At 32.6% G+C, this 12,084-nt stretch overlaps 2 protein-coding genes across 7 annotated transcripts; one reads left to right on the top strand and one right to left on the bottom strand.

Annotated features, from left to right (window-relative positions):
* The first annotated feature begins 3,112 nt into the window (after positions 1-3,112).
* LOC114380063 lies at positions 3,113-5,457 on the top strand. The gene is made up of 2 exons (XM_028338974.1): positions 3,113-3,508; positions 4,368-5,457. Exons 1-2 carry the CDS (start codon positions 3,236-3,238, stop codon positions 5,208-5,210), a joined length of 1,116 nt encoding a protein of 371 aa, XP_028194775.1. The 5' UTR covers positions 3,113-3,235; the 3' UTR covers positions 5,211-5,457.
* Positions 5,458-6,987: 1,530 nt separating this feature from the next.
* On the bottom strand, positions 6,988-11,590 carry LOC114378057 (probable CDP-diacylglycerol--inositol 3-phosphatidyltransferase 2). 6 transcript variants are annotated; one of them, XM_028336568.1, is made up of 11 exons: positions 11,352-11,586; positions 10,652-10,781; positions 10,162-10,246; positions 10,014-10,063; positions 8,929-8,968; positions 8,763-8,807; positions 8,611-8,676; positions 8,380-8,494; positions 8,243-8,299; positions 8,051-8,149; positions 6,988-7,352 (listed from the first exon to the last, which is right to left on the bottom strand). In XM_028336568.1, the coding sequence occupies exons 2-11, from the start codon at positions 10,716-10,718 to the stop codon at positions 7,293-7,295; spliced, it is 684 nt and encodes a 227-aa protein (XP_028192369.1). In that variant the 5' UTR covers positions 10,719-10,781; positions 11,352-11,586; the 3' UTR covers positions 6,988-7,292. The 6 variants fall into 6 exon arrangements, with proteins under 6 accessions (XP_028192369.1, XP_028192374.1, XP_028192371.1 ...); XM_028336570.1 differs by having other exon boundaries at positions 7,036-7,352; positions 10,162-10,325; positions 11,352-11,588; XM_028336569.1 differs by having other exon boundaries at positions 7,036-7,352; positions 11,388-11,587.
* Positions 11,591-12,084: the final 494 nt, after the last annotated feature.

Below are 12,084 nucleotides of genomic sequence, written 5' to 3'. Positions count from 1 at the left end.
ATCACTTCAAAATTAATTTTAATCAAAATCAATTTAAAACCTTAATCTCAAACTATTTAATTCCATGTTTAATAGACTGTTTTTATAGTTGTTAAAATAAAAGTTGTGACTCTGAATTAAATTATAATTATAATGTCAGATTCGTCGTTTAAAGATAATTAACTACTTCTAAATGCCAAATTTGTTCATGTAATCCCTGCAATTATATACTTTAGCTTTGGAAAGAGCATGACCTAAACTCGCTAATCAAACAGTAACATGGCCTTGATTTTTGTTGTCTAACATGGCCTTGTCCAAAGTGAAGAGTAGCATAGCCTTGATATCGGCAACGATGATGTAGCCGTGTACGGAAAAGGAAGAGAAGAAAAAATTCAGGTCAAGATAACAGCATCTTGAAATTGTGATTCATATTCACCTTCTTATCCTTCGGCAACCTTTGCCCAACCGCTCTAATGCCTTGGAGAATTGCCATAAGCTTAGCAGGTTGTTTGAAAAGCTTATCTAAAATGTAGTGAAAATGTAAGAGCAAACTGGAATTAACGTCTCACTATTAAACGCACGGCTTTGGTGTGTTTTTATTTTTCGTCAATCTAAATAATACTCATATTGTCCATAAATATTGTTAAATGACTATAACTTCATCAAACATATTGTTAGTGCAAGTGAAATTAGCTATAGGTGCGCATCTTGTATCTGCCAAATTCTGAGATACTTCTTTGTATATGACGATTTTCTCAACCAGGTAATATGCTACATCGATCTTCTCCTTTCTTCATGTGTTGCTAGTATTCATTCCAAATTGAGGATGATATTTACAATGACACTTTGAAGATCAAGTCATAGGAGTCTACAAGAGTTGGTGAGATGTATTATGTTCTATCTACTTACCTGGTGCCTGTCTCTCTATGTGTTTTGTCTAATAGACCTACAGTTATAGTTATGGTTGGAGTAATCATTCCTCTAGTAATCTCCCCACCATAATTGTAAAATCCAGTTCGGTTCGACTTGTCGGACCGGTCCAACCAGAACTCAGTGGCATGATTGGATCGATTTTGTTATTGGACCGTTCATACATGTGGCTCAAGATGACTCGATCAAATTCTGTCAGTTTTGAAAAAACTTGGTGACTTGACCAGTTTTTAAAACCCTAAGTTTTTCACGTTTAAAAAAATATCATGCTACAAAATCAGTCGTTTTGAAGCAACCCTAAAATCTCAGTCACTTCTCTTCTTCACACTCAACGACTCAACCCTTCTCTTCATCTTCACGTTCATCATCGTCATCGCACCGTAAATTCGTTGCACCACCACACCTGGGTCCCATTTTTGGTGAGTTCTCCTTTAATTCCGTTTACTAGCAGGAAACACGTTTCAGAATATGCAACTTTCTTAATTGATCTCTACTAGTTATGCTTGGTTTAAGACAAGTTTGATGATAGCAGCATAAACTTTATGTGAGCAGTGACATTGAATGGTAGGTGTTCCTCTCTAAAAAGAAAACATTAGCATAGATTACATTGGTTCTTTCTATCCACATCGATAGCTTCTCTTAAAGTAAGTAACAACTTGCTATTACAATGGTGGCATGAACATCTTTCATTTTTTATTCAATTTGAATTTTAACCTCTAATAATTTAAAAGTGTGAAATTGCTTGCTTTATTACACAAGATGATCAACTTGTAATTTGGTTACTATTCTCTCTCTGGTTGCTTATGTATCATGGTATTTATTATGTACTATCCAATTTGCATGATTGCTGAACTCTTGAAGGTGTGAGGGTTTGTATGATATGAGAACATATTTTTTTCTTCCAATTTCGATTGCAGTGCCAACATTCTGATAGGAACTAGATCAGAAATGGAAGAAAACAGAATTCCTTTGTTAATCCTATCAGGGTTGAAAGAATTGAAAATCTAGGACTAAGGAGAGTAAATGGACAATGATTAAGGCATTGTTTGTTTATTGTTTTTAAAAGTAGTTTTCTACCTTAAATTTGTTTGTTCCTTCAATATATTTAAAATTGTTGGTCCCATGAGCACATTTTTATTTTTAATATATATATATATTGAATTTTTTAATATAAATCAAATCAAACTGAGTTAAGTATTAATTCACCAATTGAACCACTATCTTATTATTTTGATTGAGTCAATAATCCAATCAGGTTTTATAGCATTGCTCCACACTATCTCCTCTTTACTTCTCCCGTATAGGTGCCTTTGGTTTTCTGTTGACCATTCACATAGTGTAGGTGCTCACATAGTTGAGCTACTAGGTCAGATAATATAAATTTTTTGAGAAAGATCTCATATTTGAAAATAGAAAAATGTAGGTATTTTATTAATAAATATTTTACATTTATAACATCATGAAAAAAAATAACTTTTGTTATTCGTGAATATTTAAAGGAAAAAATTATTCAATACTTTTTTATAATAAAAACATTACAATAAAATGTGATTTGTTAAAAGTGTAAGTAGTCAAAGAAAAGAAAGCAAAATAGAAAAATTACAAACACAAATAGGGAGCCCCTAAAGACTCTTCTCCTTGAGAACAAGTAACCTGTCATTCGATAAGGCACCAAGGTTAGCTAAGAAGTGAACACAAAAATATCCCTCTCCCAGCTTATGTTTCACTTCTAAAAAAATGAAATCTTAACATTTATTACATATGTGCATGTATTTTATCACTAATATACTCATTAATTTTTTAAATGACAATTATAAATACAATTTATAACAGAAATTTAAACCAAATAAATAAAAATAAAAATAGTTATAGATGTAGAATATTACTTAAAATAAGTTTAGAAAAATATAAATAATTAAATTTATCCTTAAAAAATATAATGTCATGATAAATTTATCTAAGAAAACAAAAAGTAAACAAATTTATTATTTTAAATGAGTAAAAAATATGACAAATAACTATATGGTTAAATTTATATGATTATTTTGTTTAAAATTTAATAATAAATTATATTTCTAGAATTAATTTGATGTTAAATTATAAAATTTATGGAGTAAAATTTATCATTAAATTAATTTAAATTTTTTATTTTTTAGAAATGAAGGGTGAGAATTAAAACCTTAAATAGTAACGAAAGAGCACTAAAGTAGAAGTCTAGAAGGGGGAAAGAGGTGTAGAGCAAGTGTTTAGGTTTCTGTGCACAGTAGAGAGTTTATCCAATCAAATAAACCCAAACCAAGCCGTCTCTTCATTTCCGATAGAAGCCATGGATAGGCTTCTATCTTCTTGTTCTTCTTCCCTTAACACCAATCTCAAGCCCTTTTCTCTTCTCCCTCGATTTGACTCCGTCAGATTCAACCCTTTCTCATCAACGCGCTGTTCCTTCACCTCAATTTCATCCAAGCATGAAACCCCACCTCCATTATCGTCTTCTCCTCCAAAAACCCTACCACCCCTTTCCCCCTCTCCACTCATTCATTTTCATGCCTCCGTGCCCCCATCCCAACCCCTCACTCCGAATAATTTCCAAAATCCAAAGGTATGAACTTTCTGTTATTCATGATTGCTGCTTAGATCTCGTCTGTGTTTCATGCTGCATGCTCATTACATCCAATATCATGCTCATTTTCAAGTTATTATATCATAAACCGTATTTATAGAGTATCCTCCTTCTGATTTCAATCTTCAATCAAAAGCATCTAACCTTGTATTGGTCTATTTGGAATCTCTATAATTTTAGTATTATGCTAAGTAACATTTTCTATTAATGTGCTTCATTCCGTTACTCTTTTTATTCTATTTTTTGCAGCAAAATTATTGAAAGGGGATAAATTACTCATTTACTCTCTTACTTTTGTAAAATGCCGGGAGATTTCTTATGCATGCATAAGTATGTTATATTCTGAAGGCCGGCTTTCATCTAATTTGCATGTATGTTGAAACTTAAAACTTAAGGTGTTACGTTTCTTATGTACTATATATATAGCAGTTTTGATACTGATACTTTAATCTGCAGCTCTGTTTTGGTAATACGGTTTGTTGCTGGTATCAAATTGAATCATAACCAAACTTAGCTTTTTAATCACGTGTTTTCTAAAGTAAAACACGATCATTAACATTCTTGTTGAATCGGGTGTAACTGAGTTGAAACCTGGATATGCATGTAATGCTTCACTGAAAGGTTACACTGTTGAAAGAGGTGAGTTTGACCTGGCCGTATGTTATTATTACTGATATTCACGAATCATGATATGTTTTGGTTTCAAGTTTTTTATTTTTTCGCTGAAGGTTACAAGGGTTTTTATTATATAGACTCAATGCACGCAGTTATTGCCTTTTAGAGGTTTGAACATTCCAGTGAAGCTTAAAAAATATCATTTGCTATGTTTTTTTCTCAGGCAATAACAGCTCGAACGTTTGCAATACTCTCTTCTCTTGTTTTGCTCTTAATCCAACCAGCTTTTGCTCCGGCAGCTTTTGCCACGTTTCAAAATGCTGCCAAGACTGGTGGCCCTGCTGCTGCCGCAGTTGGTGGAAAACTAATCCGCACTGAGCTTCTAACTAGTGCTTGGACTGGTTTCTTTGCTGGCTGCTTGCACACACTGTCAGGGCCTGACCACCTTGCAGCTTTGGCTCCATTGTCAATTGGCCGAACCCGAATGGAGAGTGCTGCTGTTGGAGCCCTTTGGGGTTGTGGCCATGATGCCGGTCAAGTTATCTTTGGCTTAATATTTTTGCTCTTAAAAGATCGACTTCACATTGAAATTATCCGAACTTGGGGCACCCGAGTGGTTGGCCTTACCCTGCTAGTAATTGGTGCTATGGGAATTAAGGAAGCTTCAGAAGTGCCTACCCCGTGTGTTGCCTTAGAAAATGGTGAATGTGATGTCAGTGTCTATGAATCACGCGATAGTAATCCTGTTGTAGGAAAGAAGAAGATTGGTTTTGCTACTTTTGCCACTGGAATAGTTCACGGACTGCAACCAGATGCATTGATGATGGTGTTGCCTGCCCTTGCTCTACCCTCACGCTTGGCTGGTGCTGCATTTCTCATCATGTTCTTACTTGGAACTGTTGTTGCAATGGGGAGCTATACGGTATTTATCGGTTCATGTAGCGAGGCACTAAAAGATAGAGTACCTAGAATAACTGAGAAACTCACTTGGGCTTCTTCTCTTATTGCAATAGCCCTCGGATTTGCCATCATCATTAGCCAGTTTTTTGGGTTTAGCCTGTATTAGTAAACTTTATTCAGCCAGGGACCTTTTTTATGAACATCGTTTTGGTGTCTAGAAAAAAGTAGGGACGTTAGAGAGAAATTTGATTGTTTGGAGCAAGGTCATTATTTATGCAAGATTTTGATTGTCTATTATTTGACTACGTTTGTGAATGTATATATCGGGTAGGTTCAATTACTCTACTGCCAAGAACTATGTTGCTGTTTCATTTGAAGATTTCGATTGATTTTACCAATATTCTGTTTATGCATATGTATTCTCATGCAGTAGTAGTTTGTTACTGAATTATACGAGTGCTTCATAACGTTATACTAGTATTATGTAGGCAGGGTTAAAATTTAGTCATTGCTTTTCAAAAGGGGTAATATTATTGTATCATATAGCTCTTTCACGGGTTTTCTTGTAAAAGTCGAGTTGGAAACCCGTATATTTCAAAAGGTAAAAATATTATATTGTACCTTATGTTTCCATGAAGTGTACCCGATGAAGCGCAGTGTAGCCAGAAAGCAGGAGTATATTCATGGAGGGTTAAGTAAGCAACTCCAAACTGGTACGTGGTATGAAATTCTTGAAAATTATAAGATGTTTGATATTAATAACACAACACATATCGTGTATACTAATATAAAATGGTATAAAAAAATGTAAACACTAAATTAAAATAAGCAGATATTAATATTTGTAAGTCAATTATAATCTTTAGACGTAATAACATGTTATTCAAATGATGATTACGATTTCGTATCTGTATTAGTCTTAATATTTTAAAAAATAGATAGAGGATATAACTTTTCTGGGAATCTTGTGTACTAGTTATCTTGCTCAAGCAAGATATGTTCTCTATATATATATGCATTATGAAGACAAATAGGAGGATGAAATTATAATGTTATAACTTTGATAATTATTATAAAATTTTATAACTTTCAACAAAATAATATTTTTTTAAAATTTACTAGTGGATCGAAAGTTCTTTTTACATAAATTATATACGTAAAATTTCATATTAATCCAAAATCATTTGATACCCATTAATATATATTAAAGTCGATGTAACATAAACATTTTAAATATATTAAAATATGAATAATTTGATTATCTTTTTATTGTTGTTAAAATTTGACAAAAACGATCTTAATAATATTTAAATATAATTCAATGGTTGAATCAATAAAAATTAAATTTTATATTAAGTTACAAAAATTAGTGTAATAATTGTTAAAGTTACATTAGTATGATTTGATCTATATATATGTGTGTGAAAGGATAAATATCCATTTTGGTTTTGATAATATTAGGGATCGACAAATTGATTCTTGAAAGTTGTAAAATTTAAATTTAATTCTCAAATATATAAAAAGTGTGACAAATTAATCCTTAAGATAATTTATTGACAAATTGATCCCTAAATTTTATAAATGAATGTTAAATTAATCCTTAAAAAATATAATTTATTATTAAATTGATTTTTAAGCATTACAACTTAAAAATAAAATGATCTCACAAATTAAATAATAAAATTAACCTACCGCACATTTTATACACTAAATTTGAATTTTCATCTTTTATGAACCAATTTATTAGAATCTCACTTTCAAAAACTAAAATGGATATTCACACTGTATGAAATGATGCACGACATGAATGGTTCAGCTGTTTTATCGTATCCTGCAAGCCCTGTGCCACACTAATATCAATTTGCCACATTCTGTGTGTGAAATAAAGGCGTTTTTCAGTTTATACACCCCCACCCCATCCCACCCGAGAGAGAATATATATGTAAGTACACAATCAGCCAATCCTATAAAGGTATTTGCAAATTCAAAACTGAACAAATCTTTCTTAGCGTCGCAGTGTGATTAACAGCGGCTAAACAAAAAAGCACTGAACATTGCGCTACAGAATCTTTCAGCTATATGGAAAGGTAGATTCTTTAGTTCAGTATGTTCTTTTTCTTTCATTACAAATTATAGAAAACCGAACAATTCAATCCCAATTGCCATCTGGGATAATTCATATTAATCTTTGAGCGCACAACTTGGTACTGAAAAACAAAGATAAGGGATTCGGGTCGTGGAAGAAATATCAGTTCTTATGTTTTTTTTCGATGTCATAAAGCACACATGCATCTGATGCTGTCTTCATCTGAAATCACAAGAGCGTAATTAATGAACAACTAAATAATAATCAAAAGCATCAGATCAACACATGAAGAATCAGTTCTTATTCCAAGACTCTATATAGCTAGAATGTAAAGAAAACTCTTTTCAATTCCCAAGTCATAATATTAAGTTAATGAGCCATTTTAAAGAGTTAAGCAAGAGTGCATTGAGGAGGCACCACGGAACCTGCTAGTTACTGAATGTGCTGGATCTTAATCCACATTTGAACTAATGTCATCATCTGCAGTATAATACATTTTTAAAACTGTACTAAATAGAATACAGTTTATGAAGTTTTGTGCTGACTTAAAATATAAAAACTTGATTGCATGTGAATTTCTTTTCTTTTTTTTGTTTGGGAAAAAGATTAGCTTGTGATAATTACACCAAAAAGAAAACTAGAATGCACAGGATTTTTAAGATTCTAAATTTTATTCTACTGTGATACTTGCAGGATGAATATTCCAAATAAAAAATATAAACAATTTAGTGCCACTCTATTTTTTTGGACTTTGGATTTTCTTTTCTTCCCTGATGTGTTGCTTCTTTTTAATAGTTTTTTGTTCCTCATCTTTTCATTATGGAGTAGGGTGGTCAAAATCTAAATATATATATATATATATATATATATATAGCACCTAATCATAAAAAATATCCAGAATATATATATTACATTCGAACCTGGATAACATTTATAATTTGCTTGACTGCCCATCCAAATAAACTAGAACCCATTAGGAGAGAAAGTAATGATATCTTTTGTAAATTACTTGATATAACCTGGAAATAGAAAAAATTGAGAAACTATGATGCTCACAGCAAATGAAACATCTTTAGATAATCTAACAGCAGTAGGCTGTAGGGAGCACTTACGTCCACCAGTTTCTGTGTTTGATTCTCCACAAGATAAAACAGGATTAAGTAAAGAACCTATAGAAAGGATACAACAGGATTAAGTAAAGAACCCATAAAGGATTAAGTAAACAGGATTAGGATGGCATTACACTTGCCTCACATGAGACACAGCAGTAAGCCATAAACATCCTATTTCCATAGTATGCCCTGAAAAGCCAGCTGCTGCTGTCTTTTACATCTTTATGACTAGTCTTTCCCGTCAAGAAAGTGCTGCATTTAATGTTTAAAAAAATCAAAATATGAACTCTCCATCAAGACTAAAACCAGTAATTGCAGAATTATACAATTAGAGTTAGAGGAGAAAAAACAGAGTTGACATGCATTACCTGTACATTTGCAGCCAGTGGCTGGCAATATCTAAAGCAAGCAATGACAAGAAGATAAGGCTAGGCCTTTACACAAGTTCAACCCAAAAGTCAGGTGTACATGCTTGAAATTACAGCGACTGAAATACAACTTGAAAGGGAAAATATCTTACTTGTACAGTTGGGAAAGGACTACAAGTAGACAAGCAGTGCTAATTCTGGTATTAAGGAAGCCACATCAATTCAAAGCACACAAGAATTGAACATAAAGGAGTTATAACAGCATCAATCATCACATTTTCTTTGGTCTGCATGCATAAAGAGAGAGCAGAGAATAACCTGTCTGTTACCATGTCCAGCACAGCTCCAAAGGTTGACACTGAATCAAGAAAATAACAATAAAAATAAAAAGTGTTAGATTAATATATTTATTTATCATACGGAATAATTGTCTTTTCATAATAAAAATAAAGAATTTAGGGAGATGGGTAATTATCCCAATTCCACATTTAGGGCATGCTACAAGCTTGGCTTATAGTGGTACTTACACATTACATACCAATGAAAGACCACTAGCAGAAAATTTGAACCCAAGACCTTTTTCGTCAATGATGGTTGATCATACCAATTAAGCCAACTCTCTTTAGTCTTTAGCATATATGCCACGTTATCCTTCTATTTTCTTGTTTAATACTTGCTTATGGCCTACCAAGTGTTTTATTAAAAAATGTGAAAGTCTAACAGTCAACAGAATTCAATCATGGAAACAAAACAAAACATCCTTAACCTTGGCAGTCAGCACATGATGAATCCACATTTGGTGGACACTTTATATCTTCATCTAAATTTGCCACTAAATAACCCATAGTTAAGTGAAAAGTAGTAGAAAAATACATATATGTGTCCTCTTTAGCATGAACCTTACGAATGTGTGAAAATCAGTATTATTATTACCTGAAATTCATACTGTAAATGTGTCTCAAAGAAATATCTAAGCAAATTATAGCTGTGATATATTGGCATTCCCTCAGTTTCGAACTGATTTTCCAGATTTAAAGTTCCAGACGATTTTGAAGGACTCAATAATCAGTAAAAGAGTCAGCAAAAAACCAAACTTTACCTGTTGTCACAAAGCAGAAGGAAGCTAAGGGTACAAAAAAAATTAACAGAGAGATCATAATCAGAATGCTCTATAAACCACAAGGAGTCAAAACACAGTTATCCCTCAATTAATTGACCAACTTTTGCCCAAGAAGGTGATTGTGATGTATGCAAATTTGCAAATGCAATAGCATCCATTGTGAACATAGATAAATTGTGGTCAAGGATTTTCTAAGTTGGGCATTGACATTATTTATGAATTCAATAAGAAAACCTTAACGGATAAACGTATTGCGATCTGACATCAATAAAAAAGTTTATACCTTGATTGAATTTGCGGGCACACCAGCCATCAACAGCATCACATACAAAGCTGGCAATGCGAATTCAGCCAAATTATGTCCCGCATTCCATAAACATAAATGACAAAAAAGCTCAATACCAAAGAAAGTCCATAAAATGGTATCCCACCTTAAAAAATAGAGAATAGAGAATAAGATTTTGTTTGATAAACATTGGGAGAAGGCAAAACAGTTTAAAAGAACCCGCATGTATCCTGCATCACCATGGACATGGTCAGGAGTTAAGACAATGTATTCACAGAAAACTATGAGCCAGAAGTTGAGTAAAATCTCCTGAAATTAAACAATCCAATAATAAACAGTGTTACTCTAGTTACAATATTAAACATCCATTTGTTTAAAACAACAGTTGCTAACACATGGTATAATCAAATAAAGAGTACCAAAGCCTCACATTCTCCAAAAAAACAAAAATGTTCCTGGATAAATTTTCTGTATCACTCTGTTCATCTGTCCTAAATCAGAGTTATATCCCATTATTTTTATCAACACAGATTAAGTATTAGAGCACACCATTGCTTCTGCATTATTTAAGTACTAACTACTAAGTAAACAAAGAAAACAAAAATAAATATCCAGCAGTATAACTAAATACCCACCAATTATATTAGGAATGTAAAGGTACACAGACAATTTACTGGATCTTTGTCCTGGTTTCTTGGCCATTGAAGCTTCTTTTTATTCTAAAAACTTGACTAATAAGTACAGGATTGCCAATCAAACATTCACCTGCATACATAGTTTCCAGTAAGAAATCCATCCAAATCTACAAAGCCACGTGCTCACATAGATACTCCCATCCCATGTCATGCACATATAAGCATAACCATAATGGAAGGTGTATTAAGTCGCAATCATCTACCTAACCTAACTATTCATCCAGATACATAAATAATAAAAACTAAACATCAAAGTCAACATCTGATAATGAAGTTCCTTAGCATATATTCTTTGCTACAGAAACAAGCAAATAAATACTAATTCTCCTCTCCACAATAAGTTAACCTTCAAATAGCAGTTACAGGCAACCTAAATATTAGTTCAATCTATTTTATTTTTTTATGTTGTGAATTCAATTTGCAAAAAGTCAAATCAGAAATCGATGCCAAATCAAAAGTGCTCCTAATTCAAATCTACAAGTCTCGAAATCAAAAGTTCGTTGCACAAGTGCATTGACAACGGTGACTCCTAACACGCTAGAAATTCGAAGGGAAACGATTATTCTCGAATGATATAAACTAAAAGTGAAATGCAGGGAAAGGAATTGAAAGAAATAGAAGAGAGAAAAATATACGATACCGGTGGCGAGGGAGGATTATGAAGCACTGTACATACTTTTGCAGAAGCGGTGGCGGAATGCGAGACAGATCGGGGAAGGGATGCACCGGCGAAGGGAGATTGGAAGAGATTCGGGGAAGAGAAGTTAGCGTAGTATACGTTCAGAGACAACAACAAAAAGAGTATAAGGGCTTTTCTTTTTTTACTGAAAAATGAAAATTTGTAATTACAACGGGGGTGCATTTTGAAAATTTATTCAGAATACCAAAGTTACGATGAGATATGTATGATTGTTGTTTATAAAAAAAATTGTAAGAACATTGTAAAAAGTATATAACTTTTTTTTCCAAAATAAAATAAAGTCATGAAGTGTAATACGACTTTTGCTTTTCGGACTTTATTTATAAGTCGTGAATTGTAAATGGGTAATACAACTCTCACTCTTTTTTCTTGAGTTATTAATTCATTAATGTTCATCAAAAGAAAGTTCGAGTTATTGATTAATGTTTCTGCCGTATCTTTTTTCGTGGTTTGTAGCTTGTGCTCTTAGCTCCTTCATCTTCATGGTCATCATGTGTTTTAACTTATTTAATTTTCAATTAAGATTTGCACATTGGTGGTTAGATAGGCGATTCCAAAATATTGTTTAGAAATTAGTATTACTATTCTTAGCTATAACATTAAATATATTCGCAAAAATATAATTTCATAATACAGTTAGACCACTGAAGTTTTAGTTAGATGATTAAATATA

Source organism: Glycine soja, chromosome 12, assembly GCF_004193775.1.
Source record: "Glycine soja cultivar W05 chromosome 12, ASM419377v2, whole genome shotgun sequence".
Taxonomy (NCBI): Eukaryota; Viridiplantae; Streptophyta; class Magnoliopsida; order Fabales; family Fabaceae; genus Glycine; species Glycine soja.
Note: the sequence above shows the minus strand (reverse complement) of the source record. Positions and strands in the feature narration are given on the sequence as shown.

Excerpts from the sequence above, each read along its gene's own strand:
- LOC114378057 (XM_028336569.1), bottom strand. The coding sequence starts at position 10,718 with ATGGCCAAGAAACCAGGACAAAGATCCAGTAAATTGTCTGTGTACCTT. Across the intron at positions 10,064-10,161 it reads TCTATTCTCTATTTTTTAAG|CTTTGTATGTGATGCTGTTG; the intron begins GTGGGATACCAT and ends TCGCATTGCCAG. Across the intron at positions 8,677-8,762 it reads GTCCTTTCCCAACTGTACAA|GCCTAGCCTTATCTTCTTGT; the intron begins GTAAGATATTTT and ends ACTTGTGTAAAG.
- LOC114380063 (XM_028338974.1), top strand. The coding sequence starts at position 3,236 with ATGGATAGGCTTCTATCTTCTTGTTCTTCTTCCCTTAACACCAATCTC. Across the intron at positions 3,509-4,367 it reads ATAATTTCCAAAATCCAAAG|GCAATAACAGCTCGAACGTT; the intron begins GTATGAACTTTC and ends TTTTTTTCTCAG.